Genomic DNA, 25,280 nt, shown 5'->3' on the forward strand with positions numbered 1-25,280 from the left:
GGCGGGAATGGGCTTCCATATATTACTAATGACAGAGTTAAACACAAAGGAGTCAAAACAATAACCTCTGCCTCTGGGACCCCTATTGGACTACAACTCCCAGCATCCTTGTAGTGAGTTTCTGGGCGTGGTTGACGTCAGCCATTGGCTGAGCGCGAAGTTTTGAATCTTACAGGAAGAAGGACGCAGCTTAGCGTCAGCTAACTTTGTCATTTTAAAGCCAGTCACTACAACAAACACATTATATATATCACAAAGGATTTATTTACATGTTTTAAGCAGGCATAGGGTTTACATTTGCTGGCTGTAATGGAGATTTCGGCGTATTTACAGTAAGTCACCGCCAAACGTTAATATTGTCATTTGTTAGCTTAGCCGCCAAACGAAAAGGATGGAAAAATGAGCAGTAATGTGTATTAAAATGTGTTCTGGTCATTTTTACAGGCATTTTGAAAGTAGTCTGAGCTCTTACACTGGAGACGACCCTCTGGAGCAATGGGAGAAGTGAGTGCACTCATGTTTTATCGATTATGTTCTTTATTTATTGGACATTTGTCAACTATCACTTGTTTTAAAACTCATTTTTGTTTTCGACGTACATTTTCCTACAGATCTGGCCTAAATACTGCGTTAAGTGATAAGATTGACTCTTTATTTTATTTTATTTATTTATTTATTTTTAGCATATTGTGATATTTCATCATTGTTTTCTCGTTTAAACTCGGAAGCAACAAATACACACAAATAAATGTACGCACAATTCAATGTACACACAAATAAATATAAACACAGATAACTATACACAATTGCAACAGAAAACAAAAAATGACAACAACATGATGTCAATAACAAACAAAATGACAGAAAAATCTACAAAATGACTCCAAATATTTAAAAAAGACCAAAAAAAACCCCATACAAAACAACCCTTAGAACACAACAAATACCCCAAATTACTTCAAAACAACGAGAGCATACAAATTATCTATAAAAACAAAACAAAATGTCAACAAAAATACACACACGACAAACAACAAAAACAGAAAGTTAGAGGAAAAGAAAGTGACAACAAAAATAAACCAAGTAACTCTGAATACATACAAACACATGAAAACAAGACCTCATCTTAAATTATATTTGTTCATTTCATTTATTAATTTTGCACACATTAAAGGAAAAAAAAAAACAACATTAAAAGTGCAAGGAGGGAACAAGAGAGTTCCACCCCTTTCAATAAACACATTTGAAACCAGGAGATAAAATGCACAATTAAAATTTGATATGTGTAGAAAAATTTAAATATGGACAACGTACATAAAAATCTTTGTCAAAAGACAATGGAAATGTGAATTAAAAATCTAAATTATATACCAAATTAAAACATATGCGTACACCCATATACACATGCAAATATTAACTAGAGATTAACTTCTAACATCTACATAGCTTTATGTGCTTTAACAGCTTAAAAAGTGCTGTTTAAAAAACAAACATATTTAAATAATGTGGAATTAACTCATCATCTGTCCACCAATAATTTGAGTTGAGTAGAGTTAGCGTATCTTTATTGATCACGTATTGAGGAAATTTAGCTCAGCTCAGATAAAGTGCAATAAAAAGAAAAGACATCAGAAGGAACAGAAAACCCAAGAGACACCCGAAAATAAACAATACAATAAGCCAAATCAGCATTATCAGTACGCATGCGCGATTCCCGGGTCAATATATCCGGGTCAGAGTTCACGACTACCCAGCGTGTCAACAAAGCCCCTGTCTAGCAGAACAACCGGCTACTTATACGGACTTTTAGGCATTTACTTTGCTTAAGGTCATTTTAAGGCAATATGCCAGGGTCCCATTGTTCAGTGCGTGGCTGTTCCAACGGTACACGTGGGCTTAATACGTGGATGAAAGAGTTTTGCCCCGTTCACGAGTGCAATAAAGGAACCTCACGATGTATATGCGACCCGCCATACGTACTCATCCCATTTCCTACTGAAAGAAAAGATCCAGAACGTCGTGCCGAATGGATTAAATCAGTAAGTTTGACATATACTGTACTACATTAAAGCTAACTAGTATATAAATATTATATTGTGGTGTACATGTTAGAGAGGTGTCTCTCACCCAGCAGGTTTCGGGGGTTTGTTGGCGTCCTTTTCTTTCTCGCCACAATATGCCCGATCCCCCCAGGATCAACTGTCAACATTGATCTCGAGCAGAGATTTATAATCAAGGTTGACAGCCTCTCGTTCCTGCTGTTTTGTCAAAACTATAGGCGCTTTTTGAAATGACAATGCCCAAGCGAGGGCCACCAGTTCTTTCTTCCTCTTCCCAGTAACAACGTGTTCACGTCTCTTACAATATGCTTTTAAAACATCCACTTTACAACGCTCAAAATATTCAATATCTTTGTCAGACTCGGCCATGTTTACGTTTTATGATACGAGCTAGGCGGGAGCTGGGTAGTCCTGACCTTTGACCCGGACCAGCATGCTTTGCGCGCAGCGAGATGCCGAATCCGCTTATAATAGATGCTATATATGAATAAATATATAAATAAGTTTAAAGAATACAGATTCAGGGTTGGAGTCAATTACATTTTTCAATTACAATTACATCTTCAACTATCCATGTTCAATTACAACTGATTATAATTACAGTGACCAACATTTTTTTCCAATTACAAATAAAATTACAATTATTTTCCACTGAAAGTTAATTACAATTACATTTTCAATTACTAAAGTTTAATTACTTTTAATCATAATTACTGTGTTTTATTAAATAACCCCATAGAACTGAAGCTTCCTCTTGTGTTAGCTTTCGGTAAGCATCTCTTATGATAACAGGTCATTTGAGTGTATCTATCATCTATTAGATGATGGATAATATTTTTTTTTTATCTCTTGGTTACCTTGTTTGGCGTCTTAATTAGTGAAAATATTGGTATTGATGTTTTTGGTGTGGGCGTCTGAGCCTTTTTTCTGTCGCTGTACGCACCCATTTCCATTACGGTATTTTAAATAGAGAAGTGACAGGTAGTGGAAAAAGCTTGATATGAAAGACATTTTAATTGTTAACTACGTATGTGTAAGACATAGAACGGTAACATGGTTCCACAGGTTTGTGTTTAATTAGATTAATTACACAATTACAATTATCTTTGATCCCAACCCTGATATATATATATACATATTTCCATATTTATTAAAATCAAAATCGGATTATTTATTGAGGGGGATATAAAAAAAAGTCAAAATCAGAAAATTGATTCTCCTGTTTAATCAAGAGTCTCTCTCCCTTTAGAAACTGTTGAAAAACACATGTTTATAGTGATACAAACTAGGGATGTCCCGATAAAACTTTTTTACTTCCGATACCATACCGATATTGCAGCCTTGAGTATTTGCTGATGTCGATCTGATCCGATATTATCATGAATCATACATAATTTTATTACTTATTTTGTAGTGTGGAATGTTAGAAAAGGTTTGATCAAGTGATGTCACTCAAACAGAGAACAATAGTCAGCAACAGTAGGGATGACAGACACTGACCCATTTATTATTAACCATTTGGTTACATACATTTTAACCTTCAACATATTATCTACAGTATTCTACAACTGAATACATATAATATAATATACTATATCAGAGATTTTAGATGCAGTCCGATAAAAATCCGATATTTGTTTTATGGCCGATATCGGACCGATATTAGTATACGATCGGGACGCCTCTAATAGAAACCCGCCACTACAATCTTTTCTTTTTTAAATATGAATTTTGTGAGTTTTTTTCCCCACTTTATTCCCAATATGGAAATTTGTTTTCACTTTTTCAATTAAAAGAAAATACTAGTAATAATGGAATTCCGTGTCTTTTTTTTCTTTTTCTTTTTTTTTCTCTTAAAGGTGCAGTTCCCAACTCTCAGATCCCTCTCTCCCCCTCCCTCCCTGCTGTTCTCTTGCCATGCCTCCAAACTTTCCAAAGTCCCTCCCTCAGTGGAGCTAACAAGCTAACGTTAGTCTGACAGCAACATCACAGTAATATAACATGCTCTGTTAAAAGCATATTACTGCAGCGCTTCTCTCTCTCTCAATGTGCACACACCTCAGCAGCAGCAACAACAACACAGTGTCACTTACAGCAGCCCACACGGAGGCTGCTGCGCGCACACAAACGCATGCACTACAGAGTTCTAGAGTAACAATTACAAATCAAACATAATGTAAATCAAGCAGCAGTAATTACCTTTCAAGCAGAAAAGTCACCAATTCCATCTTCTACTCCTCCAGACCATACACTGTAAAAAAGACGGCGCTCCAGCCCGGGAAAGAGGCGGGGTCTGTGAGCAACAGCTGTCAGACAGCCCATCAACCACAATCCTGGCTCTGATTGTTTTTTTTTTTTGCTTTGTTGCGGCATAAAGCTGTCCTTACATAGTGACAGCTTTAGCAAATATGACAAAAAGTCACTTTTATAAGAGTTACGGACTGCATCTTTAAGTAGAAAAAAAAGATCGGAATCGAAAATCGAGTTTTCAAAGTAAAAAATTGGGATTTTGTTTTGAGCTAAGATCATGCAGCCTTAGTTTATTGACATATTTATTTTGTACTTGTAGATATTGAAGTCGTACATGACCCATTGAATGTTTCTGTGAGAGCTTTTGGATCTTGTGATGTTGATGAATGTGTATTAATTTGTAGGTTTGTGGACTACTTGGAGCAAAGACTGCCAGCAGACGGGCGGACAGGGATGTCCTTGGTGTTTGACACGCTTGTCCAAAGATTTGTAAACGTTGAGCGTTACGCCAACGATGCCAGATACGTCAACTACTGCATTAAATGTGTAAGTCAGGCTCTTTTTGGTCATTCTTCTTTTTCTCTGTATTTCCTCATTATTCAACAACGTGACTCAAGTACACACGGAACATTTTTTATTATTACCCGGTATAGTATTATTTACTAACATACAATAATGATGACAATAAGTTATTAGTGATTTTATTATATTCATTATTTCATTAATAATATAGATATTGATGTTTCCAAACAAACATTTCAAATTATATTTTAATCCTATTACAATAAAACATAATAATGATGATGATACTGAATCAGGTTTTCCTATAATATTATAAATGCTAAATTTTATTATAAATCTGAAAATGTTATTTTTTACTTGTTAAATATTTCATCATATGTTAGTAATGCAATTTAGTATTTTTATTATCATTATTATTAATAAAGGTTTTGGTGGTGTTTCTAAACAAACATTTAAAATGTTACTTTAATCCTATTTCAATAAATGATAATAATTGAACAATAATAATGATGATAATAAATTAGGTTTAGCTATAGTTTTATAATTGCAAAAAATCTAAAAAATATATAGTTTTTCTTGTTAAACATTAAAATTTTTTTTTAATGTATTGTTATTGAATGATAATAAATGTTTTCTTATATTTAATTACCGGTATTCATTAATCAATCATTTATATAATATTATTATACCATGCAATTTATTGTTAATATCTTATAATTATATTATTTATTTTAGTAATATAATGAAAAACATTGTTTTCTGAAAGCACATTATAAATATTATGTAATGATAATGTAATAATTCCAATCGTTCTTATTGTTGTAATTGAATGTTTTTATGGGACTCTCACAGGCGACCTTTTACCCCGACCCGACCTCAGTGTACAGTCACATCTTCAATAAAGGCGTGGGGACAAAGACGGCCGCCTTCTACGTGTCCTGGGCCCGGCAGTTTGAACAGAGAGGACTGAACCAACGGGCCGACGGTGTGTATCAGAAAGCTTTGGAGAACGGAGCTCAGCCTGGAGACGTCGTTCTCCACGAGTACAGGTGAGAACGCACTCACAGTATCTGGTTCCCAACTCTGTCACTGTTTCATAGCCCACATATTTCAAACATTTAGCTCATTTTTCTTTCATTCCAGACAGAAATTCACGTAAAACAGCATGTTCTATATCATTGTTAAAAATGTGTGAACATGAAAAATACATCTAAATGTAAATGTTGAATCTAAATGTTAAATGTAAATTCAAATGTTAAATCGATCGTCAAGTGTAAAGCAAAATTTTTAGAAACTATACAAAGTGGATAAATTTTTTTTAATTTACTCAGTAATGGTTGGGCGGAGAAATGTAATGAATTACTTCTTTTAAAACGTACTTAAGTACAAGTAAAATGACTGATTTAGTACCCATAAAAGCAACTCAACTACTGAACAACTGAAGTTCTTGTTACTGTTAGTTACTTTCACCTCATTTAGCTGACTTTACTGACATTTAGAAAATTTTTTGTTCCTTTGAGTCAAATTAATGTAAAACAGCATGTTCTTTATCATTGTTAAAAATAAATGTAAATGTTAAATGTTAAATGTAAATGTAAAAATGTATCATACTTGTTAAATGTAAATGCTAAATCTAAATGTTAAATCTGTTGCCAAGTGTAAAGTTAATGTTTAGAAATTACACAAAGTGGGCTGGTCAGTGCCTGTTGATTATGAGGCCCGCCCACACCCCACCCTCCTTGGTCTTCTGCATACTCAGTGTCTTCATCACTAGCAAAGGTGAATTGACATAAACATGCTGGTACTCTCAATGAATCTACATCTGTTAAACTGCCCTTTACGCCAGTCATTATCGCTCTTTGGTGTGGGGGGGGCCTTGTGATTGACAGACGCTGACCTGCCCACTTTACATAATTCCGAAAAATTTACCTTTACACTTGGCGACCGATTTAACATTTCGATATACAATTAACATTTAGATTTAACATTTACACTTAGATTTTTTTAACAACGATGAAGAACATGCTGTTTTACATGGATTTCTGTCTGAATTTAAATTATCTAAATGTTCCAAATATGTCAGCTATGAAAAATTAGTGAGTTTTTACATTCAGCACCCGATAACACAGCAGCTTGTTACCTTCCTCAACACACAACTAAATATCGTCCTGAGGGGCGTTTTTTTTTTTTTTTTTTTTTTTTCATATGATCGGTGATCAATAATCAGTCCTAAAAGTTCTGATCAAAGCAGCTTTAGTTGAAGACCGTTTAAAAAAAAAACAGCTGCGGTGCTTCCTCTTTTGTTTTTTAATGATACATCGTCTTTTATTGTGTGCAACACTTCACTACAAACTGCTTTTTGTTGCAGGCAATTTCAGACCAGAACCAGAAGTCAGACGCTTGGATCAGGTAAGAGATGGAAGCAAATAATATGAAACTTTAGGATATATCAAGTACATTTTTCTGCTGTCCATCAATCAATCAATCAAACTGTATTTCTGTAGCACCTGTCAAACAAATCCAATTGTTGTCAGAAGTGTTTTATAGGATTTTACAAAACGTATCGACGAACGCTGAAAATTACAACAGGTTTTGGAGACTAATGTCCACAGAAGTCATTTAATAAAATTATGAATTAAAAAGATGGCAAATAAGAGAAGTCATAGATATTTAAAAAAAAAAAAAGAAGAGTTTTATAAAATATAAAACATTAAAATTTGCATAAGAACACCAACAATGCACCCCCCCTTCTCTGAAAATGTTGCAAAAATTATGCTATATAGTGGCTTTTGGTGCATTATATTAGTATAATTTAGGGATTGACCGATAAGGTTTTTTAGGGCTGATACCGATTTTTTTTTTTTTCTATTAGCCTGAGCCGGCGACCAATACAGACTGCTGATTTTCTTGAGTCGATATTTGGAGCTGATACTACTTTTGCTCCCTTAATTTACATCATAAAAATTACACAATGATGATAACAAATGGTACAAGGCTCAATTAAAAAAAAAAAGGAACATTTATTGAAATTAACAAAGGTGAAGTTGAATGACACCAAGTAAAAAATCATTAACTAATAATAAAAACAATGGATGTAGAACAAGTAGAAAATAAAGTGAGACATCTCATGAAAAATCATAAAAGAACTGTTCATCCTTGTCCTGAAAATAGCTTTGACAAAATTTGGCCTGACTGAAGATATATTTTATTAACGCACGCATTTTATTTTTACATTTTTTAAAGTTGTCACGAGTAAACAAACAAAATACTAATAAAAAAGAAAACTATAATTAAACAAAATGTATGTCAAAAATAAAAGTGTAATTTAAAATAATGAGTAAGACACAATTAAAAGGTAGATATAAGTTGTACTGACATTAATTATTCTGACTGCTCATTTTTTGTTATTCATGTCATATAAAGATGTATAAGAACTGCGTTAATGTCGCCTAGTTTCAACTCAATGGTTTATTGATGAAGTTTTGGTCAACTTAATTTAAATTAACCTAATTTAATTGATCCTGATGACATCATTCCAGACCGTAATGATTAAACAAAAATAAATGGATACAACGATGCATCAGTTATTTCACCACTAGGGGTCAGAATATTTGACAGTATCAGAAGTTATCATTAATCTACAATGTTTCAGACTCTACAATCTCTGGTATTGATGATCTCGTCCACAACAACAGAACAACTTTATCCACGGTTCTTCTGTATTACTGATGAGATGTTCAAACACTCTGAGCAGGTGAAACTGATTAAAGCGCCGCTGCGCTTGACGAGAAACGGACGGAGCTTCACAGGCGACGGTGTTTCAGGTGGTTTAGGTGGTGTTTGAAGCGGCCAGGATACAAGTGGGGAGGGTGGTGCATCTAGTGAGCATTCCCCGAAACTTTTCCCTATGTTTCGGGACCAGTGAAGACGTTTTAACACGATTCTGTCCATGTCCGCGTTATTACAGTAGTGAAAACCTCAATATCGATGCGATTAATGTTAATCATTCAGCATTAGTTCAGTCCTGACTGTCTTTTTGTTGTTGTTTTTTTCGTAGGCGGTCCAACCCCTCTGCAAAACTCAGGTTTGCTGAACAGAATGCCTTCCCTTCCTGCATCGCAGAACAAGGTGCGTTTCTGTCCTTGACGTCCAAACACGCCACAATTTGAAAACCCGATATAAAACGCATTTTTTTTCAGGCTCCGGTGGACGTTGTGTCCAAACTGCCTTCAGTGAAAGCCTTTATAACGTAAGTGCAACAGTAGCTTCAGTAGCTGCTGGCGGCGCTGCTTCACAGTTTTTTTTTCCGTCCACAGGGTCTCGCGCTCTGAAACGTCGGGGCTGACCCGCTCAGCTGAGGCTTCCAGCGTTCAGACGGTGCCGCAGTATGACGAGAAGGCTCTGGTCTGTGAGGGGTCTGAGCTTTGCTTCGAGGAGGTCCGAGCAGCAAAGTACTTCAAAAAGCTGCGGGAAAAACAGGAAGACATGAAGAGGCAGATGAGTAAGAAGAAGTTGTTTGAGCTCAATCCGTCGTGTACACGGCCTGTTTTCATCTCTGCGGGCTTTGATTGTTTTTAAAGTGACTGATACACCGAGCAAGAAGATCCGAAGCATACGCTGTGTGTTATCAGAGCTGCATGGTCACCAATATGGAGATGACATCAAACTGGCCATCAAGCCTCCATCACACACGGTCAGAAACGCACTTTGAACACTTTTAATGTCCTCTCATTAAAAAACTAGCTCTTAATTTTAAACACTTAGAGGTGAATATTCTTTGGGAATATTTTCTACAAATGCAGATGCAGAATTTACTTCTAGATAAACTTATAAAAAGAAACTCTTTAAAATGTGGGAGGCCTGATGAGGTAGCCCTGCCCCTTTACCCTTTGAACACACTGTGCCTTGTCGTCATTTTGTGTAATTTAGTTGTGGTTTCTGTGTTTTTGTTGCTATTTTGTGTAAACTTGTTGCCATTTGAGTGCTGTTGTCATTTTGTGTACATTTTCTGCTGTTTGTGTTTCACTGTCATTTTGTGTAATTCTGTTGCCGTTTGTGTGTTTTTGTTGCTGTTTGTGTTTTTGTTGTTATTTTGTGTAGGCTTTACACGATTAGGATTTTTTGGACCGATCAGTGAGTTTAAAAAACAATCACCGATCCATTGATGTCCTGAAAAAAGTAGTAGGCCAAAATTAAAAGTACAAGGCTGAAAAACTTGCCGCCAGAAATCACTGCGTCACCGCCGCCACTGGCGTGCAACAACTAGGGCGGTCGGGGTGCATGCCCCCCTGGACAATTTTGCAAAAAATATGCTACATGGTGACTTTTGGTGCATTATATTAGTGTAATTGTGACTTTTCTTCTGTCTATTTTGTAGCACTTTTCTTAGCATGATGTATTTTCTCACCTAGTTTTTGTTTGCATTTACAAATTGAAATATGCTATCCATGATAATGATGACAAAGAATTGAGCATAATTATCAGTTTACCTCTATCCAGTTGAAAATGTACCAACTTATAACATACCAGTAATATGGGCACTTGGTCTCTAAGTCTGGCACTGTAACATACTGTATCTGCATGATTAACATAATTTTTGTATGGTTTGCTTGTAGTTGGTTTGGGTAATATATTTAGTTGTATCAATGCACATTAATATTCATAATATATCTAACACAAGTTTATTCTAATGAAGCACAAAAGTTGATCATTAAAGTTTGTGTAAAGCAGAATTACATTTGTGTTCTGAGTTTGAGGTGTCAGTGGAAAGGTCTTCTCCGCCCGATTCCGAGTATGTGCATTTCTCATGGGTAGAGTCAGAACTTCGCCCGCTAGTGGCGAAAAACACAATCGCGGTGCAAAAAAAGTCCTAGTTTCAAGGAAATTATTCCCCCTGAGTCCAACTTTGAGGTTTGTTTTTGGCTAGGGGCCGAATTGCGCCCCACTGGAGCCCGCGGAAGTTTGGTGTGCTTCAGCAGCAAGGTCTGGTTTATGCTGATGATGGCTGATGGGAGAGGCGTGTAAAGCTGCTGCTTGGTAGCCTGGAAGTCATCCTAATCTCCTTGTATTATTCATCCAGCCGATTAGTCTGGACGTGCTCAGCAGGCGTTTGAGTTCTGGTGGCTGAGGGGGGCGGGACAAACATGCGCAGGGTAATCAGAGCGACAAGTGTAGTTCTTTTTCCCTAAACGAAGCCAGCAGATGAAATCAGCGTGGAGTACAGTACAGACTTATGGTTTTAAAGTCTCTTCTTGTTGTGGTTTCAACAATATATCCAGGTCTTTTAAAACGGAGCAGAGCGCAGCTGCGAAGGTCTTCTCTGTGTAGGCAGCTATGTTCGTTTTGAAACTGCTTTGCGCACGGGATATGACGTTTTTTTCTTTTCGGCTCAAGAAACGACAGCATCACCAGAACTACTTCCTTACAACAAGTAAAGAACTGGGTGTGGCTTCGCCAGGCTAGCTGCTTGGTGAAACATCGTTGCAAAAGTTCCTCAAAGTGTGGAAAACTTAAATCTTTCATGGATTTTAACGATTCTTTCGGTGCAAAAGGGGCACGGAATCATTTATGAACATGTTTAAGGGTAGAAGGCGGCCAGAAAGAGTAGTAGTAGGCAATTCCGCCTGCCGCCTACGCTTGTGGACATTCCTACCAATCACCATTCCGTTCATATGAATTCAGGTTGGGTTTTTTTTTTACGAATTCCTTTGGGACTACATGATACCGATTCACGGAAAATCAACAGGTTCCTTGTTTCAGGACTTAAACACAGCCTTGTGACTGTGAGGGAGTGGAAGAGTTGAAGAATTTCCATGCAAGACCTGAGCATAGCATTTGTTGTCAGTGTGTGAGTGGGTGCGTGGCCCTTTAACTGCTCGACCAGTGTGCGGAGTAAGGGAGCGTGTTCGATTATAAGCTCATTATAAGTCCCATGTCATACATGACTGTTGTGTGTCCACCATCACCCTGAAACGGACAGAAGTCTCCGGTATGAAAGCCAAACTAAACAAAACAAGCGCGTGCACACATACAAACGCGCACACACACTAACAGCAGACTCTTTCAGAGCCGGTAGTCTGGGGAAGAAGTCCGGTGCTCAGCCGCTCTGCTCCAATCGAGATACATTTTCACTGTTCACTCATAGGTTTTCACTTTTGTGCACAAATATGAGTGAAATAAAGCTGTCACGTACAGCTACCAGCCCATGTTAGAACCTGTGATACCTATTCAGCATTTGAAACTACGCTGAAACAATGGTTGAAAACTAACCAGACATGCACTCAGTTAGATTATTCATTTTTTACCTTGGGCCTTAAAGTCTTAATTTTCACCTATATGTAACTTGTCTATGGTCTACGTTAATGTGTAATGTCCTGTGATTTATGTATTCTTTGTATTGTTTCTTGATACTAACCTGCCTTAGGACAACGGATGAAAATTAGCCATTGTGCTAACTCCTGCATATTTACGTTGTTGCTGTATGCTGACATGTTGATGAATATGCATTGTCCTAATTCAAATAAATACATAAACAACGCTTTGGTGTAAATGAGATGATAAAACAATGCAATGGGAGCATCTACAGAAAGTTGAATCACAACAATGATGTTAAGACATTACAGCCGATCACATTAATTGCATAAAATGCAAAATATCGGCCAATCAGATCAGTGTAAAACCTAATTTTGTGTAATTTTGAAACCGTTTGTGTTTTCATCGTCATTTTGTGTAATTCTGTTGCTGTGGGTGCATTTTTGTCATCATTTTTTGTAACTTTGCTGCCGTTTGTGTGTTTTGTTGTTGTTTTGTGCAGTGCCGCTACATGCATACAAGATAACCTCACACATGTCGGACTTCCCAGTCCTCACATTTACTGTTTCCTATTTACTCACATGGAAAGATACACAACATGTTTGGAAGGAATATGAAACGGCCGCTACACAGCGTGTCAGAAAAAGTCCTGAAAGATTGATCAAGAATTTGAACTCCTCCTTTCACTGCAGGTGTGTTCAGTAGAAACGGCGAGCCTGAATCCTCCGCCGTCGGAGCTGCCGAGGCTTCACGTCAAGTCGTCTGCTGCTCCTCCTCTTCCTCACTTTCAATGCAGCGACACAAACGAGGCGAGCATCGTGGCATCCCATCGGCTCTCCGTTGTTCAGTCAGACGGCGCGACTGCAGAGCGTTGGGTGGATGCTACACAGCATCCACCCAGCTCTACAACAGAAGAAGAAGACAGCCCCTCCCATCAGTGAGTGACCTTATTTACTAGGGCTGTGCATTGCCATGAATCTGACAACACAATACCATTCCCAATTTGCATGAAACAATACAGTACGATATACATCACGGAGGGCCCTATAAAATCTGCGTTAAAGGAATCGCGGACGGAATCACGGAATCGACCAATAAAAACGTTTAAACACGTAAATTGATAAAATCGGCATGAAACGCCGTCACCGTGGTGCTAAGAACATTTTTTATGGGGAACAGTTTCCGGGGACCGCTCATTAGGTGCACCGCCCTCTCTCCTCCTGTCCTGGCTGCATTAAACTCATCTTAAATCACCACAAACACTCTCTAAAACAACGCAAATCATCACTGACTCCTCACTACAATACCTCTAGTGCCAGTTTAACTTTGCTGTGCCTGTAAAGCTCCGTTCGTGTTTCGTGTAGCGCAGCGGTGCTCCGTGAGAACATGATCAGCTTTAATCATCTTCACCTGCTCAGTGTTCGAACCGTTATGTCTGGTTAACTAAGAATAACTCCTTTAGTTCTTTTTATTCCAGCTTTTTGTCCGTGTCTCATAGTAACACATTCACAGTCAGCTAGCTACCTCAAGTACAACCGTTTTAGTGAGAACTTCCGGTTTACAAAATAAAAGTCCGTTGGAAACACAATAATGAAAACAAAGTTTATACATAATTGATTTTTTTTTTCTTTTCTTTCTTTTTTTTTTTATGAAGCAATGAATGTTCTATTTAGAGAGTGCATGGCTTATTAGCCAGAACATTGTTTTGTTTTTTCCTAAAAAAGATGTTTTGTTTTCTTTAGTTTTTTAACTTCACTGTATTGTATGGTGTTACTTTCATCCTGACTATGGGAGACAAAAGTAACAAAGTGCAACATCTAGTCAACGTCAAATTCTACATTACACAGAAGATAGGATCATTTAAATTAGGTAAATTTAAACCAAGTTGATCAGAACTTAAATAATAAACTTGCTCAGATTCAGTAAATCATTGATCCCTGAGAGGAATTTATATGACATATAAATAATTAAAAAGGAGAAATCAGAATAAATCATGACACTACAATTTATATCTGCCTTTTAATTGTGTGTACTTTATTTTTGACATACATTTTTATTTAATTAAGAGTTTTTTTTATTTATTATTATTTATTTTGTTTCCTCACAGGAGTTAAAAACTAATATTTTTTTTAACAAAATGATAAATATTTCTAATAAACAGAATTTTGAAAATTAAAGTGGAAAAAAATGAAACGGATTTTGGAAAAAAAAACAAGACTGATTTTATAGGGCCCTAATCACGATATCAATAATTACAAATTTCACCTTCACAAGTAGAACATTTCTGTTGCCGTTTGTGACTTTTTGTTGTCTTATTGTGTAATTTTGCTGCCATTTTTGTCATCACTTTGTGTAGTTTTTTGCCATGTGTGTTTTTTCATCATTTTGTGTAATTTCGTTGTCGTTTATGCCTTTTTGTCATCATTTTGTCATTTGTGTGTTTTTGTTTTCATTTAGTGTCATTTTGTTGCTGTTTTTGTTGTTGTTTTGTGTCATTTTGTTGTATTTTTTTGTTTTTGTCACAATATATACTGATACTAAACAATACGATATACATCACAATATCAATAATTACAAATTTCACCTTCACAAGTACAAAATGGGATCAAATACAATTTGTAAATATTTTTTTTAACTTGCAATAACCAGTAAATGGTAACTGACTGTAATAAAAGTATGTTTATCAAACTGTCAAATCACATTTTTCAAACAAGTTAAACATTTGCTTCTACAATAGATTCTGATTCTGTTAAGTTCTTAAATTCTTTTAAAAAAATAACCACATACATCTATAAAAGTGTCCAGTATGTTTAACAAGGTCTGATGGTGCGTTCACTGACACCTAGTGACTGGCCGTTTATGTGCTATGCATATGTTAGCATAATTCCATTTTTTTCCCCGTTAAAAACATGATTTAAAAATTGATTTGGTCACTTTTTGGATCGATGATTTATCGCACGGCAAAATATCGCCATATATCAGCGAATGGATTTGTGACTGATTCATGGACTGCATTTGAGATTGAGACATTTTAGCCCCTCCCACTGAGAGCCAAAAAACATCAATTGCTTAATCATCAATATTTTTATTTAATAGAACACAGACAGGTGCCCTGCATGAACATAATTATTTATATGGTCATCATATATTCAAATACTTTCCCATGTCTAACTGCAAAAAAAGAAAAGTGGTGACAGTAATAATGTGGGCTTTTGAAATTCATTATATTTTGTTTAATTCCTTTTAATAATCAGTTTTGATTTGATTGCTTATGCTTTAATGACAGCGGAGGCTTGTTTAATACATTATTTTGAAATCCACACACTCAGATTATTGTACACGAGCTCAGATCTGATCGTAAGAATTGATAAATACCGAAGCTTGCGTGAATATGGTTGTTACATGAAGGCCATTGGTTTTTTTTTTAGTTTACTTTTGTGCATTATTTCTGAGTATTCTTGTTGTATTTTGCGGTAGTTTTGTGTGTTTTGGGAGTCATTTTGTTCATTAGTTTTAGGGGCGATAGACATAGGGCCACCTCTTGCCTACATCTGATCTAAGTGTCTTTGTTTCCTCAGAGATATGGCTCAGCCACTGGAGACAGAGGAGAGACTTGACCGTAAGTCAAATTAATTCACCTAAAACTACAGATGTCCATAAAGGCAAAGTTCGATCTTGTAGAACCAGCATTGCTACGTGCTAAGCTAACCAAACATGTTTTTATTTTTTCATCAGTTTCTCAGAGCGTCACGGCCAACCTCTCTCACGTCACTCCCAACACTTCGCTGGGCTACGTCCAAGCCACGCCCTCTCGCGTGCTGCCGTCGCCCACCGTCAACACACGTGAAGCGCTGGGTGAGCGGCGACGGATGGCCCCCATTGTGCTGTGTGTGTGTGCGCGTCTAACTCAGGGCTGTGTGTGTGTCTCAGGTGTGATCATGGACATGTTTCAGGCTCCCACGTTTCTGGAAGAACCGTTCAGCAACACGACGATACTGCACGAGGCTCAGAGGAATGAGTTTGACGCTGGGACAGGTTCGCGTTCCTCCATTTTGTACATGGGGGGGGGGGGGTTTCAGTAAATGCTGAATCCATTTTTAATGGGAACCACACTGGCACACCATTGGTTCTCACTCAAAATCAAATTTCAATTTTAAAATAACTTTAGTTCTGTTAGACTTAGAAACCTGATCTTTGTGGCAAAATGTAGGTTTTTGGGGACAAGGATTGTCATGAAATAGCTGAAAATACTGTAAATTGCATCCAGAGCAAGATATAAGATACCACAATGCTCTACACATGGAAAGGGGAAAATTGCGATTTGTTTACAGTCACAACTGTGTATGACAAAGATGCCCTTTAAAGAGTGAACAATTTGATTTACAGTTGTGTGCGAAAGTCAGGGCACCCCTTTAAAAACAGCATATTTTATATATTTAAAAAGTTATATTCATATTTACTGTCTCTCTGGTATATGTGAAAAAAAAGACAATATTGTCAGGAAACATTAATGCATAATTACATTTTATTTTATAAATTGAACAAAATTACAAAAATGAAAAACATAATTTTGGCATGTGCAAAAGTCGGGGCACCCTGAGAGTTTCAAAGTGTCAGATTCTTTTTACAAGCTCAGACCTCTACCAGCTCATTGGTCCTGAAGCATGTGTCAACAATTGTCATTAGGGAGTGCCAGCTGGTGCCATTTTGAGGGTTTCTTAAATACGGCGACTCCACAAACCTTGTACAAACACTCAGCAACCATGGGTTCCTCTAAGAAGCTGTGTAAGACAGAAAAAATGAAAGTAATTGATGCCCACAATGCCGGGGAGGGCTACAAGAAGATAGCAAAGCGTTTTCAGCTTGCAGTTTCCACAGTGCGAGGCATAATTAAGAGATGGCAGGTGAGGGGAACTGTGGAGGTCAAGAAGAGATCTGGAAGACCAAGGAAACTCTCGGAGAGAACAGCTCGTAGTCTGGTCAGAAAGGTAAACCAAAACCCACATTTGACTTCAAAAGACCTCCAGGAAGATTTAGCAGACTCAGGAGTGGTGGTGCACCCTTCCACTGTGCGCCGATACTTGCACAAACAAGACCTTCATGGAAGAGTCTGTAGAAAAAAACCTCATCATAAAATACGTCAAAAATATGCAACAGAACATCTACAGAAGCCTGATGACTTTTGGAAACAAGTGCTGTGGACTGATGAAGTTAAAATAGAACTCTTTGGCCACAATAAGCAAAGGTATGTTTGGAGAAAAAAAGGAACAGCATTTCATGAAAAGAACACCTTGCCAACTGTTAAATATGGGGGTGGATCCATCATGCTTTGGGGTTGTGTTGCAGCCAGTGGGACAGGAAACATTGCTCGGGTGGAGGGAAGAATGGATTCAATTAAATACCAGCAAATTCTGGAGGCAAATATCACAGCATCTGTAAAAAAGCTAAAGCTGAAAAGAGGATGGCTTCTACAACAGGATAATGATCCTAAACATACCTCCAAATCCACCATGGACTACTTCAAGAAACGCAAGCTGAAGGTTTTGGAATGGCCTTCACAGTCTCCCGACTTAAACATTATCGAAAATCTGTGGGTAGATCTTAAAAGAGCTGTGCACGCAAGACGTCCTAGGAATATTGCAGAACTGGAAGCCTTTTGCAAGGAAGAATGGGGAAAAATCCCAAATAATAGAATCCAGAGACATGTTGTTGGCTATAAGAAGCATTTACAAGCTGTGATATCTGCCAGAGGGGGTGTTACTAAGTACTGAAGGTACTGATGCTGTAGGGTGCCCCGACTTTTGCACATGCCAAATTTATGTTTTTCATTTTTGTAATTTTGTTCAATTTATAAAATAAAATGTAACTATGCATTAATGTTTCCTGACAATATTGTCTTTTTTTTCCCATATACCAGAGAGACAGTAAATATGAATATAACTTTTTAAATATATAAAATATGCTGTTTTTAAAGGGGTGCCCTGACTTTCGCACACAACTATAAATCCCCATTACAACATGAATTAATTTACACGTTTTCATTCATTTCTCAGGAACATTTAGGGCTGATCAATATATTAGGATTCAAGGTATAACGAGTTTTATATTTTTGTGATATAGAAAATTGCAATATCTCATGTATTTATATATATATTTTAATTTATAGCTTATCTTATATCAAAATACTTGTTTTAGGAGTTGCTGCTTATGCTACTTCTCAGAAAAGCATGAGAAGCACAGTTGCGTCCTAACCTAGAACTACCCCTAAACAAGCAACACTACAGAACTCACTCACACATGCTGTCCCTCATAGCGGAACAAGCCAAATGTGGCACATATTGTGCAGCCGTATCAAGATTTATATCGTATATTGCCATTTTGAGAAAAAAAATATCAAGATATGAGTTTTGGTCCATATTGCCCAGCCCTAGGAAGATTATACCCATTATGCCGTGGATCCCATTAAAAATTGATTCAGCTACTCAAAACCCCCCCATGTACAAATGTTCATGTTTTCTTCCTGAAGTTAACATCTTTTTGTCATATCTGCAGGGCTATAGAGGTTCCTCTTTCTCTGGGTCCATTTTGTTTTCCTGCAGCTGATGCTTTCCTTTTCTGGCTGTAATTTATAGGAAACGTCTCTGTGGTGACCAAACCTCCACCAAAAGCATCTTTTACCATTTTCCAGGACAGTGATAAGGAAAACGGCAGGTAAAAGGCACACGCTGTGTTGGCATCGCCACATCCTTTAAGTTGCACAGCAGACTTTGCCTGTTTTTCATTTATTCATTTGTTTGTTTAACATGAATAATTTTGGATGGTTGGAAGAAAGTCATTACAAGTACAGGGAGAACATGCAAACCCCACACAGACAGTACCAACAGGTTGTTTCACAGTATGTTTTAAAAGCTTCCTCTAAACCAGGGTTCTCAACCTTGGGGTCAGGACACCATTTGGGGTTGTGAGACACTGGGAGGGGGTGGCCAGATGTCTTCAGGAATTTAGGAATATTTTCATCCAATTTTTGCTTATTTTTACCGTTTTTCTGCTACTACACCAAACTTGATAAATTTTATCACTTTTTTTGCTCTTTTTAATGCATTTTTGCTACATTACTCTAATTTCTGCCACCTGAATTCCTTTTCTGCACATTTTTAGCACTTTTCCACCTCATGTCACATATATTGACTCATTATTGTCATTTTTAACCTCTTTTCATCATATTTCATGCCTATTTTTGCAAGTTTTACCACATTCACAATTTTTCATACCCATTATTTGCCAGTTTAAAGAAATTGTTCCAATATTGACACTTTGAACCTTTTACCACTTTTTCTGTCTGTTTTTGACCACTCTAATTTGCAACTTTTAACCAATTTCTGTGTTTTATAAAATCCCATTTCACCACCTTTTCCAAAATTTTTCGTCACTTTTAACCCATTTTCCTGGATAACAGTGGATAGTATTTAGATTCATAAATAAATGTGGTTATCACAGATTCATAGAACAATGGACCATCATTTTGCTGACTTCATGGATGGACCCCAAAAATCTCTCCCCTTTATTCCCCCTTAAAAGGTTGACACCCCCTGCTCTAAACCACACAAAATGTTCAGCGAACACTAACGGTAACGCACAGACACGCCCACAAAAAGGAGGGAAAGGAAAAGAAGTCATTAAACGATTAGAACAGCACTTTGCTCAGATGTGTTTGAGACCCTTTTTTTTGTGTCATGATGAGATTACGTTCCTGTGCATCTGCCCGTGTCCAGTGCCGCTCTTCCTCTCGTTTCTACGAAGCCCAAACCAGTTCGAGCTCTGTCCGACATCACCACAGCAACCAAGGCTGACAAACCCAACGTAAGTGTGCACAGTACGTGCATGTGTTGCTTTAAAGCTCCTAGTCTCTGCTCAGTACTTATTGTTGTTCCCATGTGCGGTTCATTAGGACACACCTTCAGATCTGATGCCAGATGAGAGCGCCGTGTGGGGAGCGTGCTACAACTCCCTCCACCTGCCCAACAGCACCTCGGACTTTGCCATGCTGGCTCACTGCGTGTCCACCCCCTGCACCAACAAGGAGTTCTTCAGCAGCAAGACTTTCCAGGACCGAGGTAATGTTACAGTCCAAAAGACAAAATTAACTTGTTGGAACACCAAATCACAACAAAAAAAACACAAAATGAATTTAAAAAACTTACAAAATGAATACAAAAATACACAAACTAACAGAAAAACACAAAACAACAAACACATACAAAATAATGGAAAAATATACAAATCAACAACAAAAACACACAAATTAACTCCAAAATGAAAACAAAAATGCAGAAATGTACCTGGTAGTTTAGTTAGTGACTGTAGGGTGAAATCAGCTGACACTGCCTGAGCATACATTGGTGTATCACTTCAACTGGTCATCATTATAACTGGTGATCCATTATGGCAAAGGTTCAGAGACCTCAAAGTGAATATATGTCAAAAATCTGAAAATGTGCTGATTGTTGATTTATTTTATTTTATTTTTCTAAATTGTGTCTGATGTTTTTCAGTAAAACCGTTCAGATGTTCACTGCAGTGGTGATGCCATAGAACAAACAGTTATTTCCAGCAAATTCATCTGGTGTTCTTTTTGAATAATATGTTACGGTTTTCATTTATTCAGACAACAGTTTTTCAGAAAATGTATTTTGATCTCCTGACGTGTTTCGACTGTCAGCTGCCAGTCTTCTTCAGAGGCATCTGCTGATTGATTTGATGTTTTCTTTACTTCAGTGTAAGATGTCGAGTCACTTTTGCTCCTACATGGAGCAAAAGCCCTTCTGCAGTCAGCGCTTTTGACAAAATGAGCTCGCTGGAACATCAAATGACAACAAAAAATAAACGAAATGAATTTAAACACACAAAATGATTACAAAAATATACAAAATTAATAGAAAAAAAACACACAAAATGACTACAGAAATATACACAAAATACATATAAAATGAGCGAAAAAAAAATACAAATTAAGAACAATAATACACAAATTGACTCTAAAAACACAAGGTCCAGGACCGAGGTAACGTAGCGCCAAAAAAATGTTGCCTGAATAAATTTCTCTTAACATATCAGAGAAACAAAAAGTTTTTTTTCCTATTTTAATTTGGTCTGTTTTCCAATCCTGAATTTTTTTTCCCGCCCTACAGAAATAAACAGCGATGCTGAGGAAGGTGCTTTTGTGGTACGGCCTGCAAAAAAACTCAGGTAAGCAAAGCTGTTTGGAAAAGATTTGTCCTTATAGCTGATATCCAGAGTTTCTGAGAAATCTATGTTTATGTATCATTCTTTTGTAATGGGAAAAATGCCTAACTAGTCTTTTACTATGGTCAACTGCCTCTGGTCATTCATAGACATTAATGTATTTAAGTCCCGCCTTTGTCCTATAGACCCGTATACAAATAGAAAATAGCGCCACGATCGCACAGCCAGTAGGCTTTGACTTCCTGTAGCGGAGTCTGTCAATCAAAGTGAATGCAGTACTGTGCACGGAATCAAGGCCGTGTGCCACAACAGTAAACAGGTAAATATAATTTGGCCAAATGAATAACGATGACCCATAGACCTACATCATTGCAACCCGATGCAACCTTGTTATGTTCCACAATGCGTGTGCACAAAAGGCTTCTGGTAGATTGGCAGAGGCTGGGGGAGGTCGTGGAGCTGTTTAAGGAGGGACATCGAGACGTTTGTTTTCTTTCTTGCTTTCTTTCTTTTCATCCTCCAGATATCAGGTTTAAAGTGTAAGAAAAAAGAAAGGCATATGAACATATCTGTGATTGCTAAAGGAAGCAATGTTTTGGTCACTTAGGAGGAAAATGGTGAGGGTTAAAAAAGCGACTCCTAGATTTGCTGTGGTAATCAAAAATCTACTTTTCAGAGGAAATATTTGGGTATTTAAATTTGGGCAAACTGTTGCAGCCTTTTGTAGAGGTGAAAGTACGTTACTGTAATTGAGTTGCTTTTATGGCTATATTTCTAAATCAGTAATTTTACTTGTAATTTCTAAAAGAAGTAATTCTTTACATTCCTACGCCCTGCTGAGTAAATTATTATTTTTGTTTTAAAATAATCAAAGGACATTGTGAAACTACAAAATAATGAAATAACCAGACAACATTCAAATGCATCACCTCATTGCTGACCAATCAGATTAAACGTAATGCACGGCACCAAAACAGCATTGAATGGAGGTTATTTTTTCAGTTTTAGAGTTCATAAATGTATCTATACTTAGAGCCTGATCATTTTTATATTTTGAATTGAATTCATTGGCATTATTTTATTTTAAAAAGAATAGTAATTTTTGGCAAACCTTTTATTGTATACATTAATTAAATTCCAATTGTGCATGATTTGGTTTCTTCCTTTTTAAGTTTATACATAAGATATTTACTGTATGCCAGGGCACTGTGGCAAGATTTATTATGAAAAATAAATGTGGGGGGTTAAAGTAACTAGTAACTTTTACTTTGAGTACTATTTAAATGAGCTACTTTTTACTTGTACTTGAGTATTTTATGTATGATTTACTTATATTTACTAATTTCAATCAAGTAACAGTAGTTCTACTTGAGTAAGATATACGAGTAGTTTGTAGATCCTGAGCTGAAGTCTGGTGAGTGGACCCGTTTGTACGCACAGTAAGGCTACACCATTAAACGAAATCGGATTATTTATTGAGGGGGATTAAAAACCAAAATTGGAAGATTGATTTCCCGTTTAATCATGTGTAATCACGGCTAGCGATAGACCCCCGCTACAACCACTTCTTGTTTGGGCAGGTTGTTATTTCATCAAACTCACAGGGGATTTATCATTCTTAGTTAAAGCTTTGCAGTTGCACTTCATTCCCAACACAGAGATTTGTTTTCACTTTTTCAATTAAAAGAAAATATTTGCAATAATTAAATCCAGTATCTTTTTTTTTTTTTTCTTTTTTTTTTAAAGGGGGAAAAAATCAGAATCGAAAATCGAGTTTTCTAAGTAAACAAGTTCGGATGAACTTCAACCGAGCCCGGAGAGCACACAGCGCTAACATATGAAGACGGTGCAACTGCTAATGCTAACAAAACAATGACAGGGACGTCTTATCATCACACTTTTTAGCGTTATTTACAGCTTACAGAAGTGCTCTGTTCGTCGTCTCTAAAGATAGAAGGAATTGAACCCTCGATCAGACAAAGTCATTCGGCAAATCCTTCTTTATACTGGTGGAGGTTGATGAAGCAGCGTTAGCTCAGCGCTTGTGTTAGCTCACTTGTTAACATCCATATGAAGACGTTGTTCTGCAGGTTCATCATCTTCATTTACATCTCGCTCCGCCGGGTCCGACTCTGGCTCGAACATGTAAAGCTGGATGGACAAGTCTTCTGTTGTTGACATTTTGTAAATAACGTGTGAATAAAAAGTTTCTGCGCCGCTACATAATCCTATCTCTTCCATCAAACTACAAAAATGGCCGAACAGGGTGGAGTTGAACCGAGTGTCACCTCTGCAACCTGGAGAGGGGGCGGGGTATGAAGTGTCTCATTTGCATTTAAAGAGACCGCACCAAAACGAGTTGCTCTCAGAAGCACATCAGAAAAGGGGTGGAGCTATAATAATGAGGAATTCAGACCCAAGCATTGCAGTTCCGCTTTATTTAGACCACAACTGTATGATTTATATGTAAAAAGGAAGGATTTAAAACCATGATATGTCTCCTTTAATGGAAGTTATCACAACCCGACAACTGTAGCCCGAAGTCGACGCCAAAATAAATAATATGGGCACAAACAGGACGGTCTTACTCCGACATTTACCTCGCTCAACACCCGTGGGAACAGAATGTTTCCCGCTTACGCCCGCCCTTCACCAGCCTCGCAGCCAATCAACGTGCAGAACACATGTAAACAAAGATGAACAGTGGCAGAGAATGCTGCACGTAACAATGATGCCTTCATGGCCATGGAAAACTACAACATCTGTAAACCATTGAATAAACTACATGTGGAACATAACTCATGAAGTGGGACCCAGTCCGTTACAGTTTACATATATTTATAATAATGAACATACAGTAAATGATGCCACTTCCCAATGTTATCAGTCATATAAAGAAGCTTGAGGCCTTGCTAGGCCACTTGACTGAGTGCGCAGCTCTGCAGAGCTCAGCCACAGATAATTGTTTCGCACTCCCGCACAGAGAAAAGATCAGGCAAATTTAGTCAAATACGCTAAGACAGAGGACTGTATAGTGGGTGCCTCGTGTATGGAGCTTTTAAAGAGGATAATGGGAAAAGAAAGACTGAAGGAAGAGTGACAGGAGCGGCCGAGAAGAAGGTAACACTAAACAAAACACAATTTTTTTATCAGGCTTATTAGGCTACTAAAACGTTGAAGGTAATAACTCTGTGATGCATGGGCCTTGTTCGGGACCAAACCGAACTTGTCAGGCTTCCACATGCCCTTATTCGGCAGGTATCAGTTAAAAGCCAATTGACACACCCAAGTTGATCTGAGAGGTGGGGTCTGGAGTGGAGCCGGTATGATTTTAATAAACAGTTTATTCAAGCTAACCTAGCATGTCAGCATGGACTCGCTGTTTTTGGAAAATAATAGGTCAACATGCACAAATCATATTTGGCCTTTTCTGATCAAAAGTTTAAAGTGAATTTATTCTTAATTAAATATACAATGGACATGATGTCTACATTGTTTGTGTTTATATTTTTCAAGCAGATTATCCAATCAGAGAGCAGAATGAGTCTCTCATTTGGGTTGCCAGTTTCTTACGTGGAATCCAGTCGGTTTGGGCCATATCTTTTTTTTTTTTAAACAACTAAATCTCAAACAAAAAAATAGCACCAGACATTTGTTTAAATGAAAGTCAGTCCAAAAACAACTAGTCATATGTAATACAAAGAGTTTGTATCATCTCTTTCTAAACCCCAGTAGGTGGATTGCATGAGTAATCACTGCTTAGGAGCTATATGTGTCACAGGGTGGTAAGATTCTGGCAACAAAAGTTGGATTGTAATTATAATGACTTTATTAAACCAGTAATAGTGCACACTACATACGGTGCCTTTAATGCACAACACATGGGACTTTTGT

General features: G+C 37.2%; 1 protein-coding gene across 1 annotated transcript in view; it reads left to right on the forward strand.

Annotated features, from left to right (window-relative positions):
* Positions 1 to 309: 309 nt before the first annotated feature.
* The window catches only part of LOC114458315 (mitotic checkpoint serine/threonine-protein kinase BUB1-like), a 38,804-nt gene continuing 13,833 nt past the window's right edge, over positions 310 to 25,280 (forward strand). Inside the window, exons 1-17 of the mRNA XM_028440721.1 lie at positions 310 to 332; positions 445 to 504; positions 4,715 to 4,856; positions 5,685 to 5,881; positions 7,201 to 7,241; positions 8,890 to 8,960; positions 9,032 to 9,081; positions 9,149 to 9,333; positions 9,413 to 9,525; positions 12,836 to 13,080; positions 15,722 to 15,762; positions 15,879 to 15,998; positions 16,074 to 16,178; positions 18,776 to 18,854; positions 19,916 to 20,003; positions 20,092 to 20,257; positions 21,332 to 21,389. Coding sequence (XP_028296522.1) covers positions 310 to 332; positions 445 to 504; positions 4,715 to 4,856; positions 5,685 to 5,881; positions 7,201 to 7,241; positions 8,890 to 8,960; positions 9,032 to 9,081; positions 9,149 to 9,333; positions 9,413 to 9,525; positions 12,836 to 13,080; positions 15,722 to 15,762; positions 15,879 to 15,998; positions 16,074 to 16,178; positions 18,776 to 18,854; positions 19,916 to 20,003; positions 20,092 to 20,257; positions 21,332 to 21,389 — 1,784 coding nt within the window. The remainder of the gene's footprint in view (positions 333 to 444; positions 505 to 4,714; positions 4,857 to 5,684; positions 5,882 to 7,200; positions 7,242 to 8,889; positions 8,961 to 9,031; positions 9,082 to 9,148; positions 9,334 to 9,412; positions 9,526 to 12,835; positions 13,081 to 15,721; positions 15,763 to 15,878; positions 15,999 to 16,073; positions 16,179 to 18,775; positions 18,855 to 19,915; positions 20,004 to 20,091; positions 20,258 to 21,331; positions 21,390 to 25,280) is intronic.

This window comes from Gouania willdenowi (assembly GCF_900634775.1).
Source record: "Gouania willdenowi chromosome 24 unlocalized genomic scaffold, fGouWil2.1 scaffold_320_arrow_ctg1, whole genome shotgun sequence".
Lineage (NCBI taxonomy): Eukaryota > Metazoa > Chordata > Actinopteri > Blenniiformes > Gobiesocidae > Gouania > Gouania willdenowi.